This window comes from Delphinus delphis, chromosome 5 (assembly GCF_949987515.2).
Source record: "Delphinus delphis chromosome 5, mDelDel1.2, whole genome shotgun sequence".
Lineage (NCBI taxonomy): Eukaryota > Metazoa > Chordata > Mammalia > Artiodactyla > Delphinidae > Delphinus > Delphinus delphis.
Window position 1 is genome coordinate 75,945,512 of NC_082687.1, and position 23,538 is coordinate 75,969,049.

The window sequence follows — 23,538 nt, forward strand, 5'->3', positions numbered from 1 at the left end:
ATACATAGTATTTTCTTTTAGAGGATACTTCATGGGAGGATTATTAAATGAATGCATAATCCTAGCACAGAAAAAGTACACAATCAAGGTAAATAAACTCCTATTAGTAGATCCTTGCTTTTCAAAGGCCAATGGGAAGGCCTGTAATCTCAGTCTTTTGTCTTATACAATGTTGTTTGTTTGGTTGTCTTCCTAAAAAACGATCGCCAACATTATCAATTTTTATAACTAAATTTCCTGATTCCTAATTAAAATGGCCTTTAACAAACCCAGTAGACATCCTAACCCACAATATAAACATCTGGGAATAGGCCATTTATGGAGCATTTAAAACATATTTCTCTGTGATTCCTACTAGATCTTTACATGGTGACAGAGGAAATATATCTAACATTTCTGCTTAGTTTTATATCTTCGATGTTACTAAGATGGTAAGTCATATTTCAAAGAATTGCATCATGAGATCATTCAAATCTTTTGTAACAGACGTTCACTGTAATGAACTCTACATTGCTGGATATTTCCAGGCTACCGGGAAACATTTAATTTTTAGCTTATTGTCCCTCTGCAGTAGGCTATGAATTTGTAAGTCAGAAAATGCCTAAACATAGAAAAGAGGCAAGTATCAAACAAATCAAGTCACCAACTATTTATAGAGTAACTCCTGAGATGCATTATTGCACCAGTTGTTAGAAACTGGGGATGCAAAGAAGGTATGATTTTTTTCTTTTAGTGAAGGGACTTAGAATTTGAAGACTTAAGTTTTATAAAGTGGAAAAAAGTAAACAGCAACACTAATACTTGCAATTCTTCAGATTTCACACATCTGTGCGCACACAATATGCACCATGGCCAATACTATCTTTTTATTAGAAACTATTTAGATTTCCTCACTATCATCACCAGAACTTGCATTAGGCTTTCTTAATGGAGTAATTTTTCAAAAAGAAGTTTTAAAAATCACTTCACAAGAATTATACTGTATATGATTTTGCGTAGAAAACAAAGCTGCATTGAAACTCTTAAGTGGTCTGTTGGCTCACTCCCCAGGTAAGTGATAAGCTGCCTCATAGCTTCTGGCATTCAGAATTCATGCTTTTGCCAAAGTGCAGATTACTATATCATGAATCTTTTGACATCTTTTACACATATTCAAAGTCACAAATGTAAAATAAGAATGTAAATTGCTTAGTGTAGGCTAGCAGTCTCTAAAAATATTTTTATGCATATCCTTTTCAGTATACTTTTAAGCATGTGCCCCAATATATGGATATTTATGAGTTTATAAAAGATATACATATGTCATTGTACAATTATTATTTACATTATAAAATAGAAAAAGAATAGATTTAAAAAATAAAATGTAAATAAACATTCTAGTATATATACATATAATTACCATTTCTCCAACAGATCATCTTGTACATCCCCAATTGGAACGTAACTGTGATCAGAATTTACAGAAAGGAAAGATCAGTATGGGCTGGTGATCGGAAAGGCAACAAGCAGCAGGTGAGATCTGAAATACATCTTAAGGTTTAGATGAGCAAGGAGGAAGAGAAGTTGGGGTTTTCTCTTTTAAGGAGAGGACAAGGCAGGTGCATAAAGAGAAATGGCAAGAGGCAAAGAAAAAGAATACATTCACCTCTTCCCTTCTCAAGAGAAATACTTTTTCATTTTGGAATTTAAGGAGTTCTCTGCTGGTCCTGCAGTCAGAATATCTGTGGTGAAAAGAGTCAAATGTTGTTTATATAAGAATCAGATTTTCTTAAACAATAACCAGTGTGAAGGAGAAGGGCCAGTGGGCCCTCTCATACAATGCTGCTGAGAATTAAAAGAGGAGTAATGTTCCTGAAATAACTTTGAGAATACAGATCAAAAACCCTAAAAACGTGCACACCCTTGGGACTTTATCCAGAGGAAATGGTCATCTGTATGTAGAGATCTAACTATGGGGACGGGGTTATCACAGGTTGTTTCTAACAAGAAAATACTGGAAACAATCTAAATTCCAAAAAAATTCGAATATTGGTTAAATAACCAAAAGGTATGTCTGTGCAAGGGAGAATGATGCAGCCATTCAAAAAGATACAGGAGAACATTTAATGACATAGCAAGCTGTTTTACTGGACACTGCTTTTGCCTATCCAGGATTCTTTCTATGGTAACAGACCCATCTCGACCTTTTGGGAAACCACACATACTCTACCTCAGTTCACAGGGCTTGGGCAGAGTTGAGTCTTCCCCCTGGGCAGAGGTGAGCAAGCAGCTGAGGCCTGGCCAACAAGAGTATCATATCTTCTGGTTATAATGATTGATTTGGGTGGACATAAGATCCAAAGAAAACCAATGAGAGTCCATTTCAAGATGTTTGTTGGTACTCTTGGAAAAGAGTCCCTCTCTTTCCATTGAGGAGGTTAAGCTGATAAAAAGTAAACTTGGAGCTACTAGTGGCTTTTTGCTACCACAAAGAAAGCCTGCCTAAGGAAATGCCATCACAAAGGAAAACAGATTCTAAAGAGGGGGAAAAAAAGGATTTCTGGTGTTATTTGAGTATCTGGATTCATCATGTCTAAAGTTGTTTGAGTTTTCATTTACTTATGTGAATCAAAATGTTCTAGTTTTTTGGGCTTCCCTGGTGGCGCAGGGGTTGAGAGTCCGCCTGCCGATGCAGGGGACACGGGTTCATGCCCCGGTCCGGGAAGATCCCACATGCCGCACAGCGGCTGGGCCCGTGAGCCGTGGCCGCTGAGCCTGCGCGTCCGGAGCCTGTGCTCCGCAACGGGAGAGGCCACAACAGTGAGAGGCCCGCGTACAGAAAAAAAAAAAAAAAAAGGTTCTAGTTTTTGCTTGTCAGTTTGAGTTGGGGCTTCTGCCTTTTTTGACCAAAGGAGTCTTAATTTTATATTTACATTAGGGCAAAAAAGGTTACAAAATAGTATGTACAATAAGATTCAGATTTTTATTCTAAAAATATATTTTTATTCCATACTTACCTAAAATATACTGGAAGGATACTTCCTCAAATTGTTAATGGTTATTATTTTGGGGTGGCAGGGTAATTTGTAATTTTTGTTTTTCCATTTTTGCTTATCTCTATTTGCTCACATCTCAGTGGTAAAAATAGTAAATAATATGGGAAAAAACTCATTAAATAATTAGATCCAAAGATTCCGAAGAGTTCTATCCAGCTGTCCTCACCTCTTGCACCCTGTTGATTTTAACCTCCAAACCATTCTTCACATCTACCACAGTAATGAGTTTTAGCTGGACACATGGCTACCCAGGCAGAGACCACAGCTGCGCCTCCTCCTTTGCTACTAGTCGTGGCCATGTGATTAGGTTTTCAACAATGGCACGTGAGCAGAAATGATATATGCAACTTGTGTTATTTGCTTAATGTCCTCCCTTTTCTTTCTTTGGTCCTTCCCATAGGCTAGAATGCAGAGGGGAGCTGAGGAAGCTTTGACCATAAAGAAATAATAACACCCTACAGGATGAAGAAACAATATAGAAGGAATCTGGGTCTCTGAGGGAACCTGTGTAGCAGAGCTACCTGTCTGCCCTGGGTCACTTCCCCATTTGTTAGGTGACAGAGAAATAAACTTCTATTTTATTTGAGCCACTATATTTCTGAATCTCTTTGTTATATTATCTTAGCCTATTCTCTACTAATATATTCCCTAAAGTTAAATGGCCAAATTATATGGCTCTGTGCATGAGTGATTATGTGGTGTGTGTATGTGTGTGCATGTGTATCATTGTTTTCATGCCTAATATATCTAATTCTAAAAATGTAAAACTTCACTATCCAGTTCCAACTAGATGAAAATAAAATATAAGCAATAAGTGTCATAAAAGATTCTTTTGCCTTAAAAATCTGGACTTATAAATACCAGTTGTGCAACTGTAATGCTCAACATTTTTCCTAAGCTGATTCTTTCTAGGAACTAACATGATTCCAATAAATTCCTATTCTGTTTAAACCAGCCAATTTCAGTTGCTTAAAACTAAGAACACTGATTGATACAGTGTACAGACAGGCTTTAGAGGGCTCACGAATTCCTTGAACCCCATATGAAATATTTAACACACACATGTGCACATACGCACATGTATGTGCACACACACATACAGACGGTTTTCTGGGGAGAGTTTCCATGGCTTATGTCAAGGGAATCCATGATATGACTTGGGCATACACATGTGAGGGAGGACAATGCAATACATCCTTCCCAGATACAAGTACAATATAGTTGAACTTCTTTGCCATCTCTGGAAGCAAAATTTTTTTCATGTGGAAACATATAAGATTTTAATTTTAAAGTAAACCAGAATTAATAGAATGGTTCAAACAAGGAGATATAAAGACAACCTAAAGAGGGTCAAGAAAAAGGAGATAGCACTTGAGAAACGGTATATTATGAAGATATCATGTATCTTCATAATATCATGGACTGTATCATGGACTGTAACAGATAAAAGGACGTTAGGACGTTTTCTGTAACAGAAAAAAGGAAATTAAGGAAATCTGAATAAAGTATGGGCTTTAGTTAATAATAATGTATCATACTGGTTTAACAGTAACAGATACACCATATTAATATATTAGTAATAGGGAAAACTGGGTGTGGGATATAAGGAACTCACCATACTATCTTTGAAATTTTCCTGTAAATCTAAAACTATTGTAAAAATATAAACTTTAGTTTTTTAAACGCGGTTTCATTTTACTTACTAATCTTGAGCAAGTTACTTACCCTTTCTGTGCCTCATTGGCCCCATCTCTACAATTAGAATGATAATAATAGCAATCTAACTCAGAAATTTGTGAAGACTAAATGAGGTAATATAGTACTAAAATGCTTAGAACAGTGTCTCACAGATAGCAAGCCCCCAATCAATATTAGCTATTATAATTTTTGGATATTTGTATAGAAGTATTTTATACATATTGACTAAAAGTAGTCTGATATATAAAATATTAAACCCTAACTTTATAAACAAAGGTTGTTTATAATGAAATTATAATGAAAATATAAATAATGAAAATTTCTCCAATATGTCAATATTACATAATTTCAAAATTGGCAAATCCAGTAAAGTGTAAACCATGTTTAAGCTATGGTCACATGGTGAGCCACTATGTAAACCTGGCTGGCCCTGGTGAAAATTCATCCTGAGTTAAAGTCATTGGAACCTACTGCTCACATAGGTCACAACAGTTACTTAGGGTTTAAAATTCCTCATGGTATAGAAACCAAAGTTTTTTATTTTATTTTAAAAACAAAGTAATGACTTAGAGTTGATTCCACAGACAGAGAGTGGCTAGGCTATAGACCCAAGATCCAAGTTAAAAGATAAGAAATCACTTAGATGTGTGACAGCAGAAATTACCATAAGCCGAAGGCTCAGGCAGACATTTCTCCTACTTAGAATACAACTGATCAAACATATTAGCAACATATGCTGCCTCTTAACTTCTGCTTTAACTTGTCTGGACCCACTGTAGGGGTTATGATTCTGTGTATGTAAAACCATTAAGTTGTCTTCCCTTTTTCTAATAACTCAAAATTTCAATCTGAGTTCTGAGGTCTATGCAAGTATTACGACCGCTTAAATGAGAAATTCTTCGTATATTGTATTTCCCCACCATGTGATATCAATCTATAGTATACTCAAATAAAATGTTTACTATATATTTTATTATTTGCAAATATTATATAATGAAAATAACTATTTCCAAGTTATATACAAAATCTGATGAATGTCAGTGCAGCTTCTTTTGACATTAACAGTGATAGTTTTTGATTTGTTTACAGTAGAAGGGCAAACACCTAGAGAGACTGCTTACTTAATCAAAAAGCTGGGGGCAAATAAATTTATCCTCATAACGAAGATCAAAGACTCAGAGCTGGAGGACTGAAGGAGGATGTGACAATTAGATGTATTTAAATCTAGGGAAAAAATGGAAAAGTAAAAGTATACACGCAAATGACGTTTCTAAAATCTAGAATACTTTTTTGCAATAAGATGTTGGGATAGAAATTTTAACCCACCAGGAATATTAAATTTCTTTGACAGATTTCCCCTCTTATATCTAAAAATTAAAGACATGTTCTCTAAGTACATTTTATTTTTGAAATAATATTTTAGAAATAGTTTGGTCACTGCAGATGTGAACTGTTTACTCCCATCTTATTATTTACTCTCTCAATCTTCTTGATTAGCATTTGAAAACAACTAAATTTATTTTAAATTTTAAAACATATAATTTTCTTATTTTTATAACTCCTACAACTAAAAATAACAATTGTATTTTCTTGAAGTATGCACATAGCTACCTCAGTAAAAAAAAAAAGTCTTTTTCTGTCATAATGAATATCCGATCAAGATGACACTTTAATATGGATACTAAAGAATAGATTAACTTAATTTCAGTAATCATTAGCTATGCAAACTACTTCTGTTGAAGGAAGTAAATTATAGTGACCTATGTGTGTACAACCTTTCTAAGGTTATACATGTATATAAATTTTATACTCACATATGCATACTCTCTCCAGGTAGTAGATACATGTTAAGATTTTCATAACTAATGCTGGTAAACGAATGAATGTTTTGGTTTTTTTCTAATTTTGTTAGAATATTCTTGATACATTGTATTGGTTTCAAATAAAAAGATGATTACTCTTTGGTTTCCCTCCAAATGGGAATGGTTTTATCCCCAAAATGATAAACCCTGAACCTTTTAATATATACTTTATTCTTTTTATGGCAACAAGTATCCAAAGAAAATACAAAACAATGAAACCATATTAATTCAAATAATCTCCAATCAAAATTATTCGTGGTTCCTATTCCCTTAAAATAAGCTAAATCATAAACTAATTAAATTTAAAAAAATTAAATACACTAGTTACCTATGTAGAGATATTCCCTTCTCTCCATTAAACAAATGATTACAGAGGACTGTTCTATATTTGTTATTATTCCAGCATCACAGTTCAGAATTCCATATTCTGAAGATTAGAAGAGAAGGCGGTAAATATCCCCAAGTAAAAGATATCTGAATATACGAACTCATTTTGTCTCCATCTCTTATGATGCCTATATTAATAATAACCAACATACAAATTACAAGTGTTATCAAAACCTGTAAAGAAATTTTAAAAGAAAAAGGATCCAGTAATTAATCTAGAAAAATAATAAGCCTTTAAATATTTTTGAATGAAGGTGAATCAGAAAGATGACTTTCAGGCCCTAACTTGTTACATAATATGCTATAGTATTGATAGTTTAAACTGATAAAGAAGAAAATTCATTTCAGAGGTAAAGCCTGGTTCCACGGGTGAAGGTGGATAAAGTCATTATGAAATTACCAATTTTTAATTTTCTCTCCTCAAACTCATTTCCTCCTCTTTTTGCCCCCTTTTCACCAGCTGACCACATCTAGCTCCTCTATGTTCCCTTACACTCTACTGAAGGAATGTCCTTCATTTCCCTAAATAGCACAATTTTCAGAGAAGTGAAGGCAACAGGAATTAGTAGAGCTGTCATCTTAGAAAGAGACATGTTACTGTATTCTCTGAATTAGTCTGGAGGGCTGCAACATAGGACAAAGAGAAATAACCATAAGAAAAATATTATTGATAACTACAATGGTGCAAAAATTATTGGCAACTACAATATACCTCTCCTCATAAAACCTTTCATTTTCATAAAAATTTAAAAATGACTCTATAATCTGTTGCAAACTAAAATGTCATAAAAATTTTTATACTATAGAAATGTCTTCTATAGTTTTGCTATGACTATAGAAGATAAACTAATGAAGCAAAATGCAAGGCAAGGATGCATAGAATTGCTACCATGTATTATTTTCAGGGCAGAGCCAGATCTATATAGGGAACACAAGATATTTCAAAATGAAAGCTATTTGTTGTCTTTATAATTTTACAGAATTAAAATCAATATTAGAACATTTAAAAAAATTCCAGCAAAAGTATCACATATACATACCAAGATATTACATATGTGTATATATGTAGAGGTATGTGTATATATATATATATAAAATCATAGATTTTAAGTAATAATACTAAATTATTTTAAACAGTATATAGAATATACCCCCACACCCCATTTCTATCAGTAAGAAAATAATCAACCTGCATGAACTGGAATCAGATTCATTTTCTTCTTCACTAGTGCCATCATCCACTTCTGGTCTATCCAGCCAGTGTGCACCGCCACAATCTTCTGCTGTAAACTCAAACGCAGGGACTTCAGAGGTGGATGCCATTGGCCAAGAAGGTGAATTCTGAAAATCCAGTTGGCTGGACCTTCGGTAACCAATTGAAGCCAAAGGCAATTGTAGGCTACACGGATCTAAAAACTTTCTCCCACCGTTTGCTCCAGTCTGTCCTCGATTCCAAAATTCTCCCTGCTGGCTGTCAACTGTAGAATTCGGAGATGATCCTTGATGGCTAAACCACCTCCATCTGATTTTCAAAATCTGCTTCACATCAAACTCTTTACGAGAACCAGACATCCTCAGAGAAACCAAGTGATCGTCTAGGCAACGGGCAAAAAGCACTGCACAATTTGTGCATCCAACCAAGACAAGAGAAGTATATGCCCTGTTGTACACAATAAACAAATTGAAAGGAAAATAAATCACATTCACATATATATCTACATTTACTTTTATACCAATATATCAGATTATAGAGAACAAAGGACAATGAAAAAAAGATGAAACACGGTGGAACATTCCATTCAATCAGAGCAAACTCTCATCCACCTATCCTGAAACAGCTAGACCACTGTCCCCTACTCTCCTTTCCCTTACTGACCATTAGCTCTCACAAACACTGACAGCATTCATTAAAGTCCTTTTAAACGCAGAACACCACCCCCTTTTCTTAAACCACAAATGACAGTGACAGAAAGCACTATCCTGTAGTCGCAGTGTCTCGGTCTCTGCTGCTTAGTATATTAACTCTTTTATTGCTGAAACAAGAAATGTATGCCACAGCATTTTCCTTTGTACTTAAAAATCACTGTAAAACTAAAATGTTTCTATTTTTATACTAAGTTCCTAAATGAGATATCACAAAACAACAGGTTGTTTTAAAGTTTTTTTAAATTAGATGAGTTATAGTGATTTTCAAGCTGGCTCTTTGGATGCGGGGTCAGGAAGAAGGAGGAGTACAAAGGTGGGATTCCCATTCACTGCTCTCCACTTCTATCTTCTCCTTTCAGGAAAGGAGTGTGTTTCATTAATATAGTAAGATCTGGGTAAGACTTCATCTGAGCAAAGAATATTGAGAAGACTAAAAAGAAAGAAAAAGTCTGAAAACTACAAAGGATCAAAATACGACAGTACTTATTCTTTCTCAAATAAATGACCTGAAGTCCATATTGCTCTATAATTAGGATTGAGCCACTCTGAATTACTACAATAGCCAAATTTCTATGACACTACTTAGGAAAAGGAAAGTGTGGCTCAAGAAAGCTACCTAGGACTGGGATAGGATTATTTCTTGGGTGTATAAGTACCCCGATGGTGCCCTCTGTTGTTGGCAAAACAAAGCAATGGTCTGAACATGGTTACAGCTAAGGAGAATTGATAAAGCAAATAAAAATCTATCAAATGCAATCAAATTTTAAAATATTGAATGATTATTGTGAGCAAGACACTCTATAGGCATTATGGGGGAACAGATACATACATCTTGGTTCCTACCCTCAAAAATAATTAAATCGAGTTACTGAAACAACAAAATTGATAACTTAAGTATAAGAAATATTATAATGCTGCAGTATTAACATTTTGTCATCTACAAAAACAGAGTTTGAGTTTTCAGGGTGCTCAATATCTAGTGCTATATCAAAATGACAAAATAAATGACAAAAAAAGCTGCTTTGGAGGCTTACAAAAATATTGTGAGGTATATCTTAACCTCACACAGCTCTTTAGGAGAATAAAAATTATTCAGAGAAATAAGACTAATAGGCATGAAAAGTCATATATAATTTTGTGCCAAATACTGTAGGACAAACCATAAATACTATAAGAAAGAGAAAGGAGATATCAGGATGGTGTGGAGTGCTATGGGCCAGTTTCATTAGGGAGAAGGCTTCTAAGAATAGTAAGAAGTTTTACAGCCAGAATGATGAAAGATTTTATAAAGGAAGAAAGATATTAACAAAGCATGAAGTGAGCACACTGACAAAGAAAGAGGGGGGAATATCAGTTTGATCAGCCAACCAGAAATACCTAATTAATATTAAGGAGTAATAAGAGATAAATTTGGATGCATAAGATGACGTAAAATGCCCTGAACACACATCAAAGGTGTAAAGGCTAGCAGGCAATGTTAAGTGGACTGTTGAACGGGGCAATGTTTTAGAAAATTAATTTGGCAGTAGTATGCAGGATGCATTAGAGAATGAAATGACACCATTCCCTCTCCTCTCACCTCTGTCAGACTCCTTTTATCAACACCCTTCTAACTCCACTCTACCTATCCAACTTTGTTTCTAACTATTTTCCAAATGGACACACTGCTTCATCAGTTAAGACAAAGTCTACTGTGCTTCCTGTTTTACATGCTGTTTGTGTCCCAATTTCTCTGGTTTTGAAATCCCACTCATCCCTCAAGGTTTAGCACAGATACTGCTGCCCTTAGAAAGGCTTCTCCAATTACTCTAGCCTTGTGGTTCTCAACAAAGGCAGCAACAGCTCTCTGCTCCCACACCCCAGAAAGGCTTCTGGAAGAAGGGGGCATGGATTTTTAGTTGTTGGAATGACAAGAGAGGGCTATGTGCATTGAATGGGCAGGGGCCAGAGATGGTAAACATCTTGCAGTGCATGGTATAGACCCACACAATGAAGAAATGCCACTGTAGTAGTTCATAATGATCTTGCCATCACTGTCTTCATGCAAATAAGAATTTACGAAGCATTTACACGTTTAAGGCACCACAAGAGGTAGAAAAATAAATAACAAAGATCTTTCTTTAAAGAGGGCTATACTCTGGTAGAGAAAAGGATAATTAAACGAACATTACAAATAAAGAATACATTTTGATATATATAATTTTATATAAATATAATTTCTAATTTCAAATTCAATCTGTCAACATGAGAACAATTACCAGAGAGTCCATTTACACTGTGCCAGCTCCAAAAGCTAATTTTAATTGTTTTGCTGTTTGGTTGATTGGTTGGAGCCTGAACACAAGAGTGGACTTCATTAAAGACCACTGAGATGGGCTTCCCTGGTACCGCAGTACGTAAGAATCCTCCTGCCAATGCAGGGGACACAGGTTCGAGCCCTGGTCCAGGAAGATCCCACATGCTGCGGAGCAACTAAGCCCATGCGCCACAACTACTGAGCCTGCGCTCTACAGCCTGCGTGCCACAACTACTGAAGCCCGCATGCCTAGAGCTTGTGCTCCGCAACAAGAGAAGCCACTGCAGTGAGAAGCCCGTGTACCACAACGACGAGTAGCCCCTGCTTGCCCCAACTAGAGAAAGCCCACGTGCAGCAATGAAGACCCAATGCAGCCAAAAATAAATAAAGTTTAAAAAATTTATTAAAAAAGACCACTGATATGCAAGACATTTCCCGATATAGAGAAGAAATCCAAAGATGTGAACGTTAAAATGTTGAACCATGCCTCCACTCCCAAGAGGGGCCAAAGACCCTCTTCACCAAGGTAGTGAGATATACATTAAATAAATACCTCTTTAATGTAGTAGCTCTTCTGAGTAGACTAGAGATGCATATGGGAGTTTAGCCACTGAAATAGGCTTTCTGATTTTAAAGGGATACTAGGATCTTGGGTTGACAAAGGCCAAGTAGCAGCCTTTAACCACTGCTGTAATAGTCATGGGTTTGGTTACATGCATACATACATACATACGCATGTATATACAAAAGCTCACCACCACCCCAACCTTTTGTATTGGTGGACTCATACTGCATGCTTTTTTCACTGAGACACTTATTTTGTCAATCTTCCTCCTTCTTCCTGGTAATCAATGTTGACAGCTTGGTGTACAGCCTTTCACACCTTTCTCTTTGTTTATAAAATTCATATCCAAACTTATATACACATATATAGGAGTTTTTGTTATTGTTTTATAAAAGAGATCATACTGTATACATATTTTTGGCATTTTGCTTTTCCCACCAAAATTATATACATGGAAATATAAACTAATAATGATCTTTTTAATAGTTGCATAATATTCCATAATTGTAAAACACAATTTATTAAACTACTTCCTTGCTAGTGGGCATGCAAATTGATTTCAGTTTTTTTTTGTTTTATGCTATTAAGATAATGTTGAAATAAACATCCTTGTGAGGCTTTTGTGTCTCTGGAATTTATTCACAGGAGTGGAACTGCTGGGTTGCAAGTATGTGCATCTTAAATTTGAAAAGATAGTTTACTTTCCTGAAATTTATATTTTCAAAAGTAAAGTGAGTGTATCCTCATTCATTTTCACAGGCCCACCAGTCAACAATAAGTATTATAATTCTTTATATTTCTAATATGAGCCCTCTATTATCAACATCATTTTGATATAAACCACCCTTTTCCCACTGAATTGAGGTATTATTTTTGTTATGAATTTTAACAGTTCAGGATGCTAATTCTGTTGCACCATTTGTCTATTTTTATGCCAATATTAGTGTTTTAATTACAGTACAGTTACAATATGTTTATTATTTGTTAAAGCAAGTTCCTATCTACACATATAGTCTTTTACAATAAATTTTAAACTAATTTTGAATATGTACTCTTCTATATATACTTTAAAATAATATTACCCAATCCTCTCAACAAAAATCTCCAACCCTAGGGACTTCCCTGGTGGTCCAGTGGCTAAAACTCCATGCTCCCAGTGCAGGGGGCCCAGGTTTGATCCCACATGCTGCAACTAAAAGATCCTGCACACGACTGGCACAGCCAAATAAATAAATAAATATTTTTAAAAAAATCCAACCCTATTGAGATTCTAATTGGAATTGCATTAAATTTGTGTATTAATTTTAAGATGGTTGGCATTTTATGATATCAAGGCTTCACATCCAAGCATGTTTTTTAGTTTGTTCAGATCTTATGCTCATTAATAAGATTTTTAAATCTTTTAACTATACGTCCTGTGCCTTTCTTATTAAAATTTTTATCATGTTCTTTTATTTTCTCTTTTTTCACTGTTGTAAATGCAATAAATTTTTTCTAGCATTTCCACATGGTTATTGCCATTATAATAAAAGTATTAAGTACATTTATCTTATATCCAGTCCTTTTATCATACTTTCTCATTAGCTTTGATATTTTTAAAATTAGTGTTCATTTCTTGATAAGTTAGAGGCAACTTTGAGACATCTAGGTGGAGATGTCAGGTAGCTGGATAAATGTTCCTGGAGCTCAGATCCAAGCTCCAAGGAACTCTAACAGATGAAGGCAAAGGACACTAAGAAGGAACAACCAATGAAGTAGAGGAAAATCAGCAGTGTATGGTGTTAGGCAAGTCAAGGGATAAAGGTGTTTCAACGCAAAAGCCATGGTCACAATGTCAAATGAGAGGTCAGGTACCACGTGAAAAGAAAAATGTCCACTGGAATTGGCAATATAAAAATTTTGCCAAATCAGATAGGAGCAGTTTCAGTAAAGGGTTGGGGACCAAAGCCAGACTGCGGTGGGCTGAGAGTAACGGAAGATGGGAAATAAGAGAGAGCATGTACAGACAACGCCTTCAGAAAATTCTGCTCAATAGTGAGGCTGTGGAATGAGATTACAGCTGGAAGAGTTGAGGAATCAAGGCAATGGATTTGTTTTGCCTGCTTGTTTATTTGTTGATTTTAAAAAACACAGAACATATTAGAATGATGAGAATGATCCAACAGGAAGGTGAGATTGATGATTGCAGGCGAAAGCACTGGAGCAAAAAAAGTGAAGACTTTGATAAAAGAAAAAGGAATGGCACCTAAGCACAGTGGATGGCTTGGATAATCATTGTAGGTGGGATATTTCCTCTACTGTAAGATTTATGACTTTCTAAATGCATTGATTATTTAAAAAGGAAAGACAAGACATGCACTAGTCAGTCTATTCAAGTTGAAAACCAAATAAGTCCTCTAAAAGGAGTCATGAAATAATAAAGATTAGAGGAGAAACTAAAGAATTAAGAAATGAAATGACAGAATTAGAGATCTATCTCTTTAAAAATGTGCTGGTACTGATGAATGGGGAGATTGGGATTGACATATATACACTAATATGTATAAAATGGATAACTAATGAGAAACTGCTGTATAAAAAAAAAAAAAAGAATCCACCTTCTAATGCCGGGGATATGGGTTTGATCCCTGGTCGGGGAGCTAAGATCCCACATACTGTGGGGCAACTAAGCCCGCACACCTTGACCACTGAGCCCGTGTGCTCTAGAGCTCACACGCCACACACACAAAAAAATTTGCTGGTATCTTCTCTTACCTCCTAGCAAGTTCAATCAAAGAAAAAACAAATTAGAACTTAGAATGAGGATAACATGACCATTAAAATAGAATATTTAAATAAAAGACTTAAAAAATAAAAGATCACTATTGCAACAAAAATTTTAAATGTCATATTGAATAATGGAAATGATGACAAATGGAGAGAATTTAGGTAAGCAAAGTTGGAAAATACTCCTCAAAGACAGAATTTGCTCAAAATCCTTTATAGCTAGGTCTCTAACAATTTTCACCTAAGCTTAAGCCTGTCTAAGCATGGGTATTTTGGGGGAAAATCTTTACTCTAACAAAATACATTAAAAAATGATCTATTCATAAAGTAGCTTGTTATAACCCACTGATAGAAAGGGGTTTACAGAAATATTTCCCAGCTTTAACTGAATTCTTGGGCCAAATACTTTATGAAAAATATGTAGTAAACTTAAGCATTAAGGTTTTCATGGCATGGAATTCAGCATTTATTTAAATAACACTTTTTCTTCTGTCCCATCAACTTTTACTATACAATATAATATTGTTTCACTCAAAAATTTATGCATTTCTGATGAGAAGTCCTTCCTAGGGTAATTATTTATGAAAGAGCAATACATACTAAAAGGCATTACATTGTTAAATTATCAAAATGGTTTGCACAGGCTACTCTATATAAATTAGATCCCTCATCATTCTCTATCCCCTTGACCCTCCTGATTTTTTTCACAGCACTCATCATCCCCTAGCATATTAGATGCTATTCCCTTATTATTATCTTTACCCTCACCACAAAGTTAGCTGCAGTACAGCTTTGTTTGACTCACTGCTGTAGCCCTAGCACTTAAAACAGTACCTGAAAGACAGGTGCTGAATAAATATTTCTCTAATGAATGAATCCAATAACTATAAGAGCAATAATAAAAGATATATACTTATTATGTACATTTTTGAAATTATAAAATAACTTAAGGGGCTTCCCTGGGGGCGCAGTGGTTGAGAGTCTGCCTGCTGATGCAGGGGACATGGGTTCGTGCCCCGGTCCGGGAAGATCCCACATGCCACGGAGCGGCTAGGCCCGTGAGCCATGGCCGCTGAGCCTGCGTGTCCGGAGCCTGTGCTCCGCAACGGGAGAGGCCACAACAATGAGAGGCCCACGTACCGCAAAAAAAATAAATAAATAAAAATAAACTTAAGAACCAAATGTTAAAAGAATATTAGAAAACATTTACCTCTGGTGACAAAACCTTTTTAGTATTTTTTCAACTTAAGAAAAAAATCACAATATATTACTCAAAGAATTTCTCTTTTCTATTTCATTCTTTAGGCATAAAATTTGTATCACTTTGAAATCTACTGGCTAAACAGCAGATATCTTTTCAGACTGACATTTCTTTCTTCAAACTGATTATCAAATTATATTCTGTACCTCTTTCTTGTTTTAATAACTTTGCTTTACTTAAATTTGAGATACAAAAGCTCACACAGTATTTAAAATAGGTAAGTGTCAATTATGAATACATTATTTTAAAAGTAATTAAGGAATCCACATGCAATTTCTGCTTCAAAACTTCTCATATGTTAGTTTGTGAATTTAAAAGATGACATTACTCAATATGACAATAGCAACACTGAGATGTCATTAAGATACACTGCAGATGAGCTCACTTCAACAGTATGGCTTTTAAAGCTATGGCTTCACTCAACAATTTAAATTACAACCATTTAGTAACTGGTTTATATGTGTAATCATTATTATACAAACCTCTCATCACATAGTGTTTTTAAGAAAACAGTATTTGTTTTATGAGTAATCAATTTTAATGAATCTATTCCTATAGTTTTAAGTGTGTACTACATATTGCATAAAACACATCAAGAATTAATTTTACTGTACTAACTTAGCAGCACTTCACCTCCCCAATTTTCCCCTCAACTATAAAAAGAATAAGTTACAACACATGATTTCAAAGAACCCTTTAAAGTTTGATAATTCCAGGACACTTTTAAAGCTCTGTCAAATTAGGTCTTTTATGAGAACTTGGCTTATTTTAAAAATTTGAAGACTGATATAATTCCACTAACATTTAAAAATGTATGGCAGCAGGGCTTCCCTGGTGGCGCAGTGGTTGAAAGTCCGCCTGCTGATGCAGGGGACACAGGTTCGTGCCCCGGTCCGGAAGTTCCCACGTGCCACGGAGCGGCTGGGCCCGTGAGCCACGGCTGCTGAGCCTGCGTGCCCGGAGCTTGTGCTCCACAATGGGAGAGGCCACAACAGTGACAGGCCCGCGTACCGCAAAACAAAAAAATGTATGACAGCAGAAAATGTCAGTCAAGTATTTACCCAGGTTAGGAAAGATTTGAGATTTAATTTTAACTTTAATTCCAGAAACAGATATTCTGTACCTCTTCCCCAAACTCATTAAAAGCAAACATTATAAATGGAAAAAAAAATCCTGTATTTATATAAACTCAACAAATTTTGCTATAAGCAGAAAGAACTCAAAGATGAGAAAATAGACAGTAAAATCCATCAGGTCAGGGGCCACTATATCTGTAACAACTTGTATAGTGCACGACATTCAAACTTTTACTGAATTTAAACCAAAGAATAAATGAATAAATTAATGGCACAGACCTTGAAAGATCTTAAAATATAGCAGAAGAGGGTTTTGAATGAAACCCTTACTAATTATCAAGAGGTAGGTATGTCCTTTATTTGAGAGAGGATGAGGTTCTTGAGTTAAGAATTTTGAGGTATACCTCAAAAAAATTAACTTGCTAAGTGAAGAATGGATTTGTGAGGGCAGATGCCATTGGTAGGAAAATCAGAAAACTCTTTGAGGTGGCAGGAAGCAATGAGATCTGAAAAGGGGGTGGGTGTTAAAGATACTACAAAAACAGGCCTGATAAAATGTCTGTGGCAAATGGACAGGAAGAAGTCAAAGACGACAGCATTTGCAAATGTGGGTGGCTGCAAGAATGGTAATATTAACATAAATAAGGAAGTAAGAAGGATACAGTTTCAGGGGGATGGAGCGTAGCTTTAGACAAACTTAGCTTTAATTATTTACTTAGCAACAAAATAGCTAGGAATATGGAGTCTAGAGCCATATTTAGCTTATAGTTAAAAATCAATCTACAATCTATTTAAGAAATCAGAAACTTAAAGCGTGGATAGATGAATCCTGGGCTGTTAACATTGGTTATCTTTGCATTCTTTCCACTTTTTACTACAAACATATGGCATCAAAATCTCTTTTGTAATAAAAACAAGCTTAGAAACACACTCTGAAATCCAAAATTAAATTTCTAGCACAATGTTAAATCTTTCACTCTGTTAAAAATATTTGGGAAATATTTCTGATTAAACAGTAAATGAAAATTAAAAATAAGTATTGAATTTAAATTCAGCTGTAACAAGCTAAGAGATTTAGTTTAGCTTTGTAAGTTATACGGTAGATTGAAAACAGCAGTTGAGAACTCTCCTATACACTGAAAACTGAAGACTAATTTCATGGTAATAGCCATCTAATACAAGGATTTTATTTCTTTGTGTACCCTAAAAGTATTGTGATATATACTTATATGAGATCAAGGTGAAAAAAAATGAGTGGGCTAAATTTTAACCTTTAAATTATGTCTCCTTGCTATATGGTCACATAGCATTCCAAACTACTTGCTCAGATAATTCAATAATCTCACTGAAATTATTTACTTAATGTCTGCCTTCTTCCCTAGACTGGAAACTCTATGAAGATTACAGAAAGGACTACGGCTTTTGAAGCACTTACAATACATGAACTGACATTCAATCTTAAAACTGCAATACAGCATGGTAAAAATATACAGGGGCAAGCACAGGATGCTAAGATAGCTGCAGAGGTCAAAGATATATTTCCAGTTAAGCTGGAATTCTAAGTATAATAAAAGCCCCCTTGTTGGATGAAACCCATAGCTGGTCCACTAAATGAAAAAGTTAGTAAGCATAAAAATTATATTTACATATTCTTAAAGGTTTTATTTCAATTTAAACATAAATGCACATTCATTCATAAATCTTTTCATATAGGGTTAATGCCACATATTTGACGTGGGCCTCCTACTGAGTTTGGGTCCTCTTTCTTGCATAAGCCATGCTCACAATGACCCATCATCTACGATTTCCACTTATTGCTTCTATAAATGGAGAGAGAACTTAAAAGCACTTCTGAAAGAATATGAATACAGAATCCATTAGTCCAATGGTCTATCCACCACGAGATAAAAAACTTGCGCCAGAATGTAAATTAATGCACTGCTTCCTTCAAGGAGAAAGTTTTACCACAAAAAAAAAACTCTCAGCTGAACCAAACAGTGTGCTTAATGATGTAGTTAATTTACATTCTGGTGTGGGCTCCTTATTTCCTTGAGAACCACTAATAGTCTAATGACCAGTTAGCTGGACCATGGACTTGAACACTTTTAACAGCCTCTGGTTTAGGCTTTGATGATGTTCCCCCTAGTCTTTTACAGTTATCCAGGCTTCATCAAATTTGATAGCAAATTTGTTAATAATTCATTTATATTGAGATGACGTCCCAAAGCAGTCAACTTAATTTTCAAAGAATGAATTCTCTTTTTCTTACACTCTCATGAATTTACATGTTTACCAACGTTTTATAGTTACCATAACAAGCATAACTGTTAAAAATAGGTTTGTGAATAAAAATAACCAACTTCTGGTAAGTACCCAACTCAACAGGTAGGCACAGAGTCATGCAGGTCTGCCGCGGAGTAGCCTACTCAGCCATGAGTGATCACTTGGCCCCTGGGATCAGTAAGTACATTTTACAGAGGGAAAAGAGTGTGTTAGGTTAAAACCATGAGTCAGTTCACAGATAGTTGCTGTCATTTTCCCACATGGTCACTTATTAGTGGTAGCCTAAGTGGTAGAGCAGAAAGAGCTTGAGTCAATAATTGAGCTACTCACCAGCTAGCTGTATAATTTGGACAAATCACTTTACCTCCTCGATCTTCAGTTTTCTCTTAAGATAAATGGACTAAGTAAGTAGCATGTGGAAGAACTGAGTAAGAACGCGAATTTGTAAAACCAGCTACCACTTCCTCAGTGTGCAAATGTGCAGGCTAACACGGAATACTTTACATTGAATTGGGCATTCAGTTGTCACAGGCACTTGGGCAAACAGGGGTCATTCCGCTTTCCCCATACACGTGAGGACCTTGAAGTGAAGTGAGGCTACATGTATCTGTCTGGTGAGTAGCAGGGTTCAATTTGAATCCAAGACTGGCTCTAAAGACCATACACTGTCAAGTACATCACACTGCTTCTTGCTTTTAAAGTATTCTCATTTGCAACCCACAGCTACCTTGTTAGAAGGTAGAGTAGGTATTTACCCTCATTGTCCAAATTGGGAAGCAGACTCAGAGTGTAGCTAAGTCTAGGTTATCAAGGTTAGCTATCTAGAAGAGAGCCATAGAGCAGACTTAAATGCTTTATCAGTAAGACTGACCAAACTAAAAGCAAAAAGACAATAAGCAAGAAAAAAAGAGTACTTACCATATCACTCCTAATATAACAAAATACTAAGTTCATCATTATTGCAATTAAGTGCCAATATGGCATTTATTCACCAAGTACAAATGCCTCACAGATTTTGCCCCACTTGGCTCCCTCCCAACTTCTGTCACTATTTCTTATAGTGTGAAGTGCTGACCCACATTAACATCAAAAGTACCTTTTCATCCCTCAATTGTCCATTGGTACTAACAGCTTGTAGTAGAACAAGTTACATTTTAAAAATCAGCTAAACTAATATTATATGGCCTTTTAATCCCCAACTCATCTATAAAAGTTATCACAATTGATACTTTGAAGACCATAGCATGATTATAACAAAATATTGACTTTAAAAAACAGCCCTTTGGGGCTTCCCTGGTGGCACAGTGGTTGAGAGTCCGCCTGCTGATGCAGGGGACACAGGTTTGTGCCTCGGTCTGGGGGGATCCCACATGCCACGGAGCGGCTAGGCCCGTGAGCCATGGCCGCTGAGCCTGCGCGTCCGGAGCCTGTGCTCCGCAACGGGAGAGGCCGCAACAATGAGAGGCCCGCGTACCGCAAAAAAAACACCAAAAAACAAACAAACAAAAAGAAAACAGCCCTTTGACTTGATGACAGGTCAAAACGAAAGACTTCCTTAGCACCACCTCCTTAGATTTTGTGAATTTAAGTATGTATTTGCTGCGGCACAAGGATGAAAATCATACCATAAATCTGATGGCAAACCACTGCTAAATTCCTGCTGGATACTTTATGTTTGGCATGTGCACATAGCTGTCTTATGTACCATAAAAAGTAATAATCTGTATAACCATAATTTTGTCTTTTACTGACCTGAACCAAATCCAGTAAGTGTTTGTCTTCTTTGTAGCTTTATGGTGATGGAAAAAAGTAATCAATCAGTACTCTCTAGACACAAATATAATCAAGCAAAATTGCCTGAGTTCTTGGAACATAATGAGCCCATCACAGATCAACTTGACTCTGCTGTAGGATCAATCAGATTTTATGAACTGTATTTTATATTAGACAGAACAGTGTAAGCTGGGTAAGGAAAGGGTAAAAAGGGCAATGTAAGCAATAGAGAGGAGAAAAACATGAAGCACTAGGTTTCTCAACTGCTCATAATTAGAAATGGTTAATCACTACAAATGTTAAACCAGTTAGCTATTAAAGAAACTCCCTGGCTTGCCCTACAACCAGGCCTAAAAAACCCAAACCAAACCAAAAAAAAGGGGAAAAGAAAGAAAGAAAGAAAAGAAGTGAAAAAGCCACCAAAAGACTGTTCTATAATTTAACTCTGGCAAAAAGCAAACTAAGGCATGCTAGTGAGTAAAATGGCGATCAGTGGAGACCAGTGGAGGCGAGGATTATTTCTTAGTGTTAATCCAATGTTCTCAGGCAGTTCACAGCAGTCCTCCCAAACTCTCAGTCTTCAAGTTGGGGGTTGGGGGGGATGGCAAATAAATTTAAAACGATGAACTGGTTCCATCAGTGGACCATGTTGAAGCTGTCCAGCAATTCTAAACTGCAGAGCACAGAATTGAATATTCCCTCTTTCTGCTTATAAGAGAAATATCTCCCCAAAGAAAGGCAAATATTTACTAGAAATGAACCAAACAGCCTCAAATTTAAATCTCTTCTAATTTGCTCTTCACACTATAGCCAAAGTTAACCTTCCAAAGTGTAATTCTTGACATCACTCTTACTTAAAACTTTCTTTTTCCCTGATCACCTACAAGATAAATAAAAGCCAAGGTCTTTAGTATGGAATTCAGTGTTTTTGACAACCTAGTAGTCCTTGCCTACCTTTCCAGTCTTCCCTTTCTCTCAAGCTCTCTATTTCACACTTTCTGTCACGAAGAGTTAAAACACACTACATTAACATAAGCAAAATGAATATTATTGAGTACTTCCCAAATGAAAAAAGGACTATGGAAGACACTGTGCATAATGACAAGTGTGGGTAAAATCTTTTTCCCGGGCTTCCCTGGTGGCGCAGTGGTTGAGAGTCCGCCTGCCAATGCAGGGGGCACAGGTTCGTGCCCCGGTCCGCGAAGATCCCACATGCCGCAGAGCAGCTAGGCCTGTGAGCCATGGCCGCTAAGCCTGCGCGTCCGGAGCCTGTGCTCCGCAACGGGAGAGGCCACAACAGTGAGAGGCCGCGTACCGCAAAAAAAAAAAAAAAAAATTTTTCCCTTCTACTACTAACCTTCAACTAACTCTCTTGGCTCTATTCCCCTGGCAATCTGATGGAAGTATGTATGTCGACTATGTTACCTGGCAACATTGCTTATAATAAAAATGATCCCCCGATTAGTAAATTTGCATCTGGATTCAGAGGAATGATAAATGAACTATAAATACCTCTTAAGAAGCCATAACTTTGACTTTCCTAAGTGTGGTGGCTCTTGTAATTGGCACATGCCCTGTGGGGACCCTGGAAGCTAAGTCTATGGAATCCTGTAAGAGAGAACTGTCGCCTGTGGGACACGAGGATTTTAAGCCAACTCAGCTCCTGCATCTTTCTGTTGTGAGCTTTGTCTCCTTGCACCTAAGCTTTCACGGGGAGAGATGTCTCCCAGGTGGCTACATGAACGGCTTACGTGGCCTGCTGTGAGGATTACAACCACTGATGAGTAATATGTGATGCTGCCTTGCTGGCAAGCTGTGGTTCCTGTCTGATAGCCTTCTGAGTAAACAAGCCTGTGGTAGTTTTACAAGTCTGAACCCAAGAAGACCCATTCATTTGCACAGCAACAAGACTATAAGAATGTCTTAGAATGACGTTCCAGATGTTCTACAATCTGAACCCAACCCCTTCCTCTTTCTTTTTTTAGCCTAACATGTATCCCTGTCAAATCCCACCTGATCTCTTACACAGCTTTTACTCGCCTTCCTCTGTTGTTATTTGTTCCTGGGGATCCCCTCTTCCAGGTAACATATACTACCTCTCCACAGTCCATCCCTTCAGCCATCTGCTAAGGTGAAGCTACGGACGTTTTTCCAAAACTAAAGGAGATATTGCATAGGTAAAGAATGCCAAGGGAACTTTTCTAGAGAAGCTAAGTACACAGTTTACAGAAAAAGAATGGAAATTTATCAAGAATAAAAATAGGTTAAGTTGGTGGGGAAATATGGCGATCATGTTAAAGGGTAAAATGCCAAGTAGAGTGTCTAGACCAATTTGGAGGATAGAAAAGAACAGCGTAAAGCAGTCTATTAAGTGCTCCCTTCTGCATTATTAACCATGGGAAGAAACCAGGGAGCCCTGCATTAGCATCAAAAGTAGGTGACTTATAAGAATTAGACAATTCAGTAGTCTGTACCTTGGGAGAGGGAGAAGGGATGGCTAAAAGGATTACAATGGAGATGGCATTTGCCAGTGTTCGGGGAGGGGATATTGTTGCCACAAGTCAGCTCTAGTTCTACCCTCTTATCCTGATTATTCTAATCAGCCTGTCC

At 36.3% G+C, this 23,538-nt stretch overlaps 1 protein-coding gene across 3 annotated transcripts in view; it reads right to left on the reverse strand.

Annotated features, from left to right (window-relative positions):
• The window catches only part of KLHL5 (kelch like family member 5), a 75,031-nt gene that overhangs the window by 46,508 nt on the left and 4,985 nt on the right, over positions 1-23,538 (reverse strand). For 2 of the 3 annotated variants that reach the window (XM_060012693.1, XM_060012692.1), the window contains exon 1: positions 8,172-8,569. The exons of the other annotated variant lie outside the window; for it this stretch is intronic. In XM_060012693.1, the coding sequence (XP_059868676.1) occupies positions 8,172-8,554 (383 nt within the window). In that variant the 5' untranslated portion in view covers positions 8,555-8,569. Of the gene's footprint in view, positions 1-8,171; positions 8,570-23,538 lie in introns of those variants that run through there. 3 annotated transcript variants of the gene reach the window in all.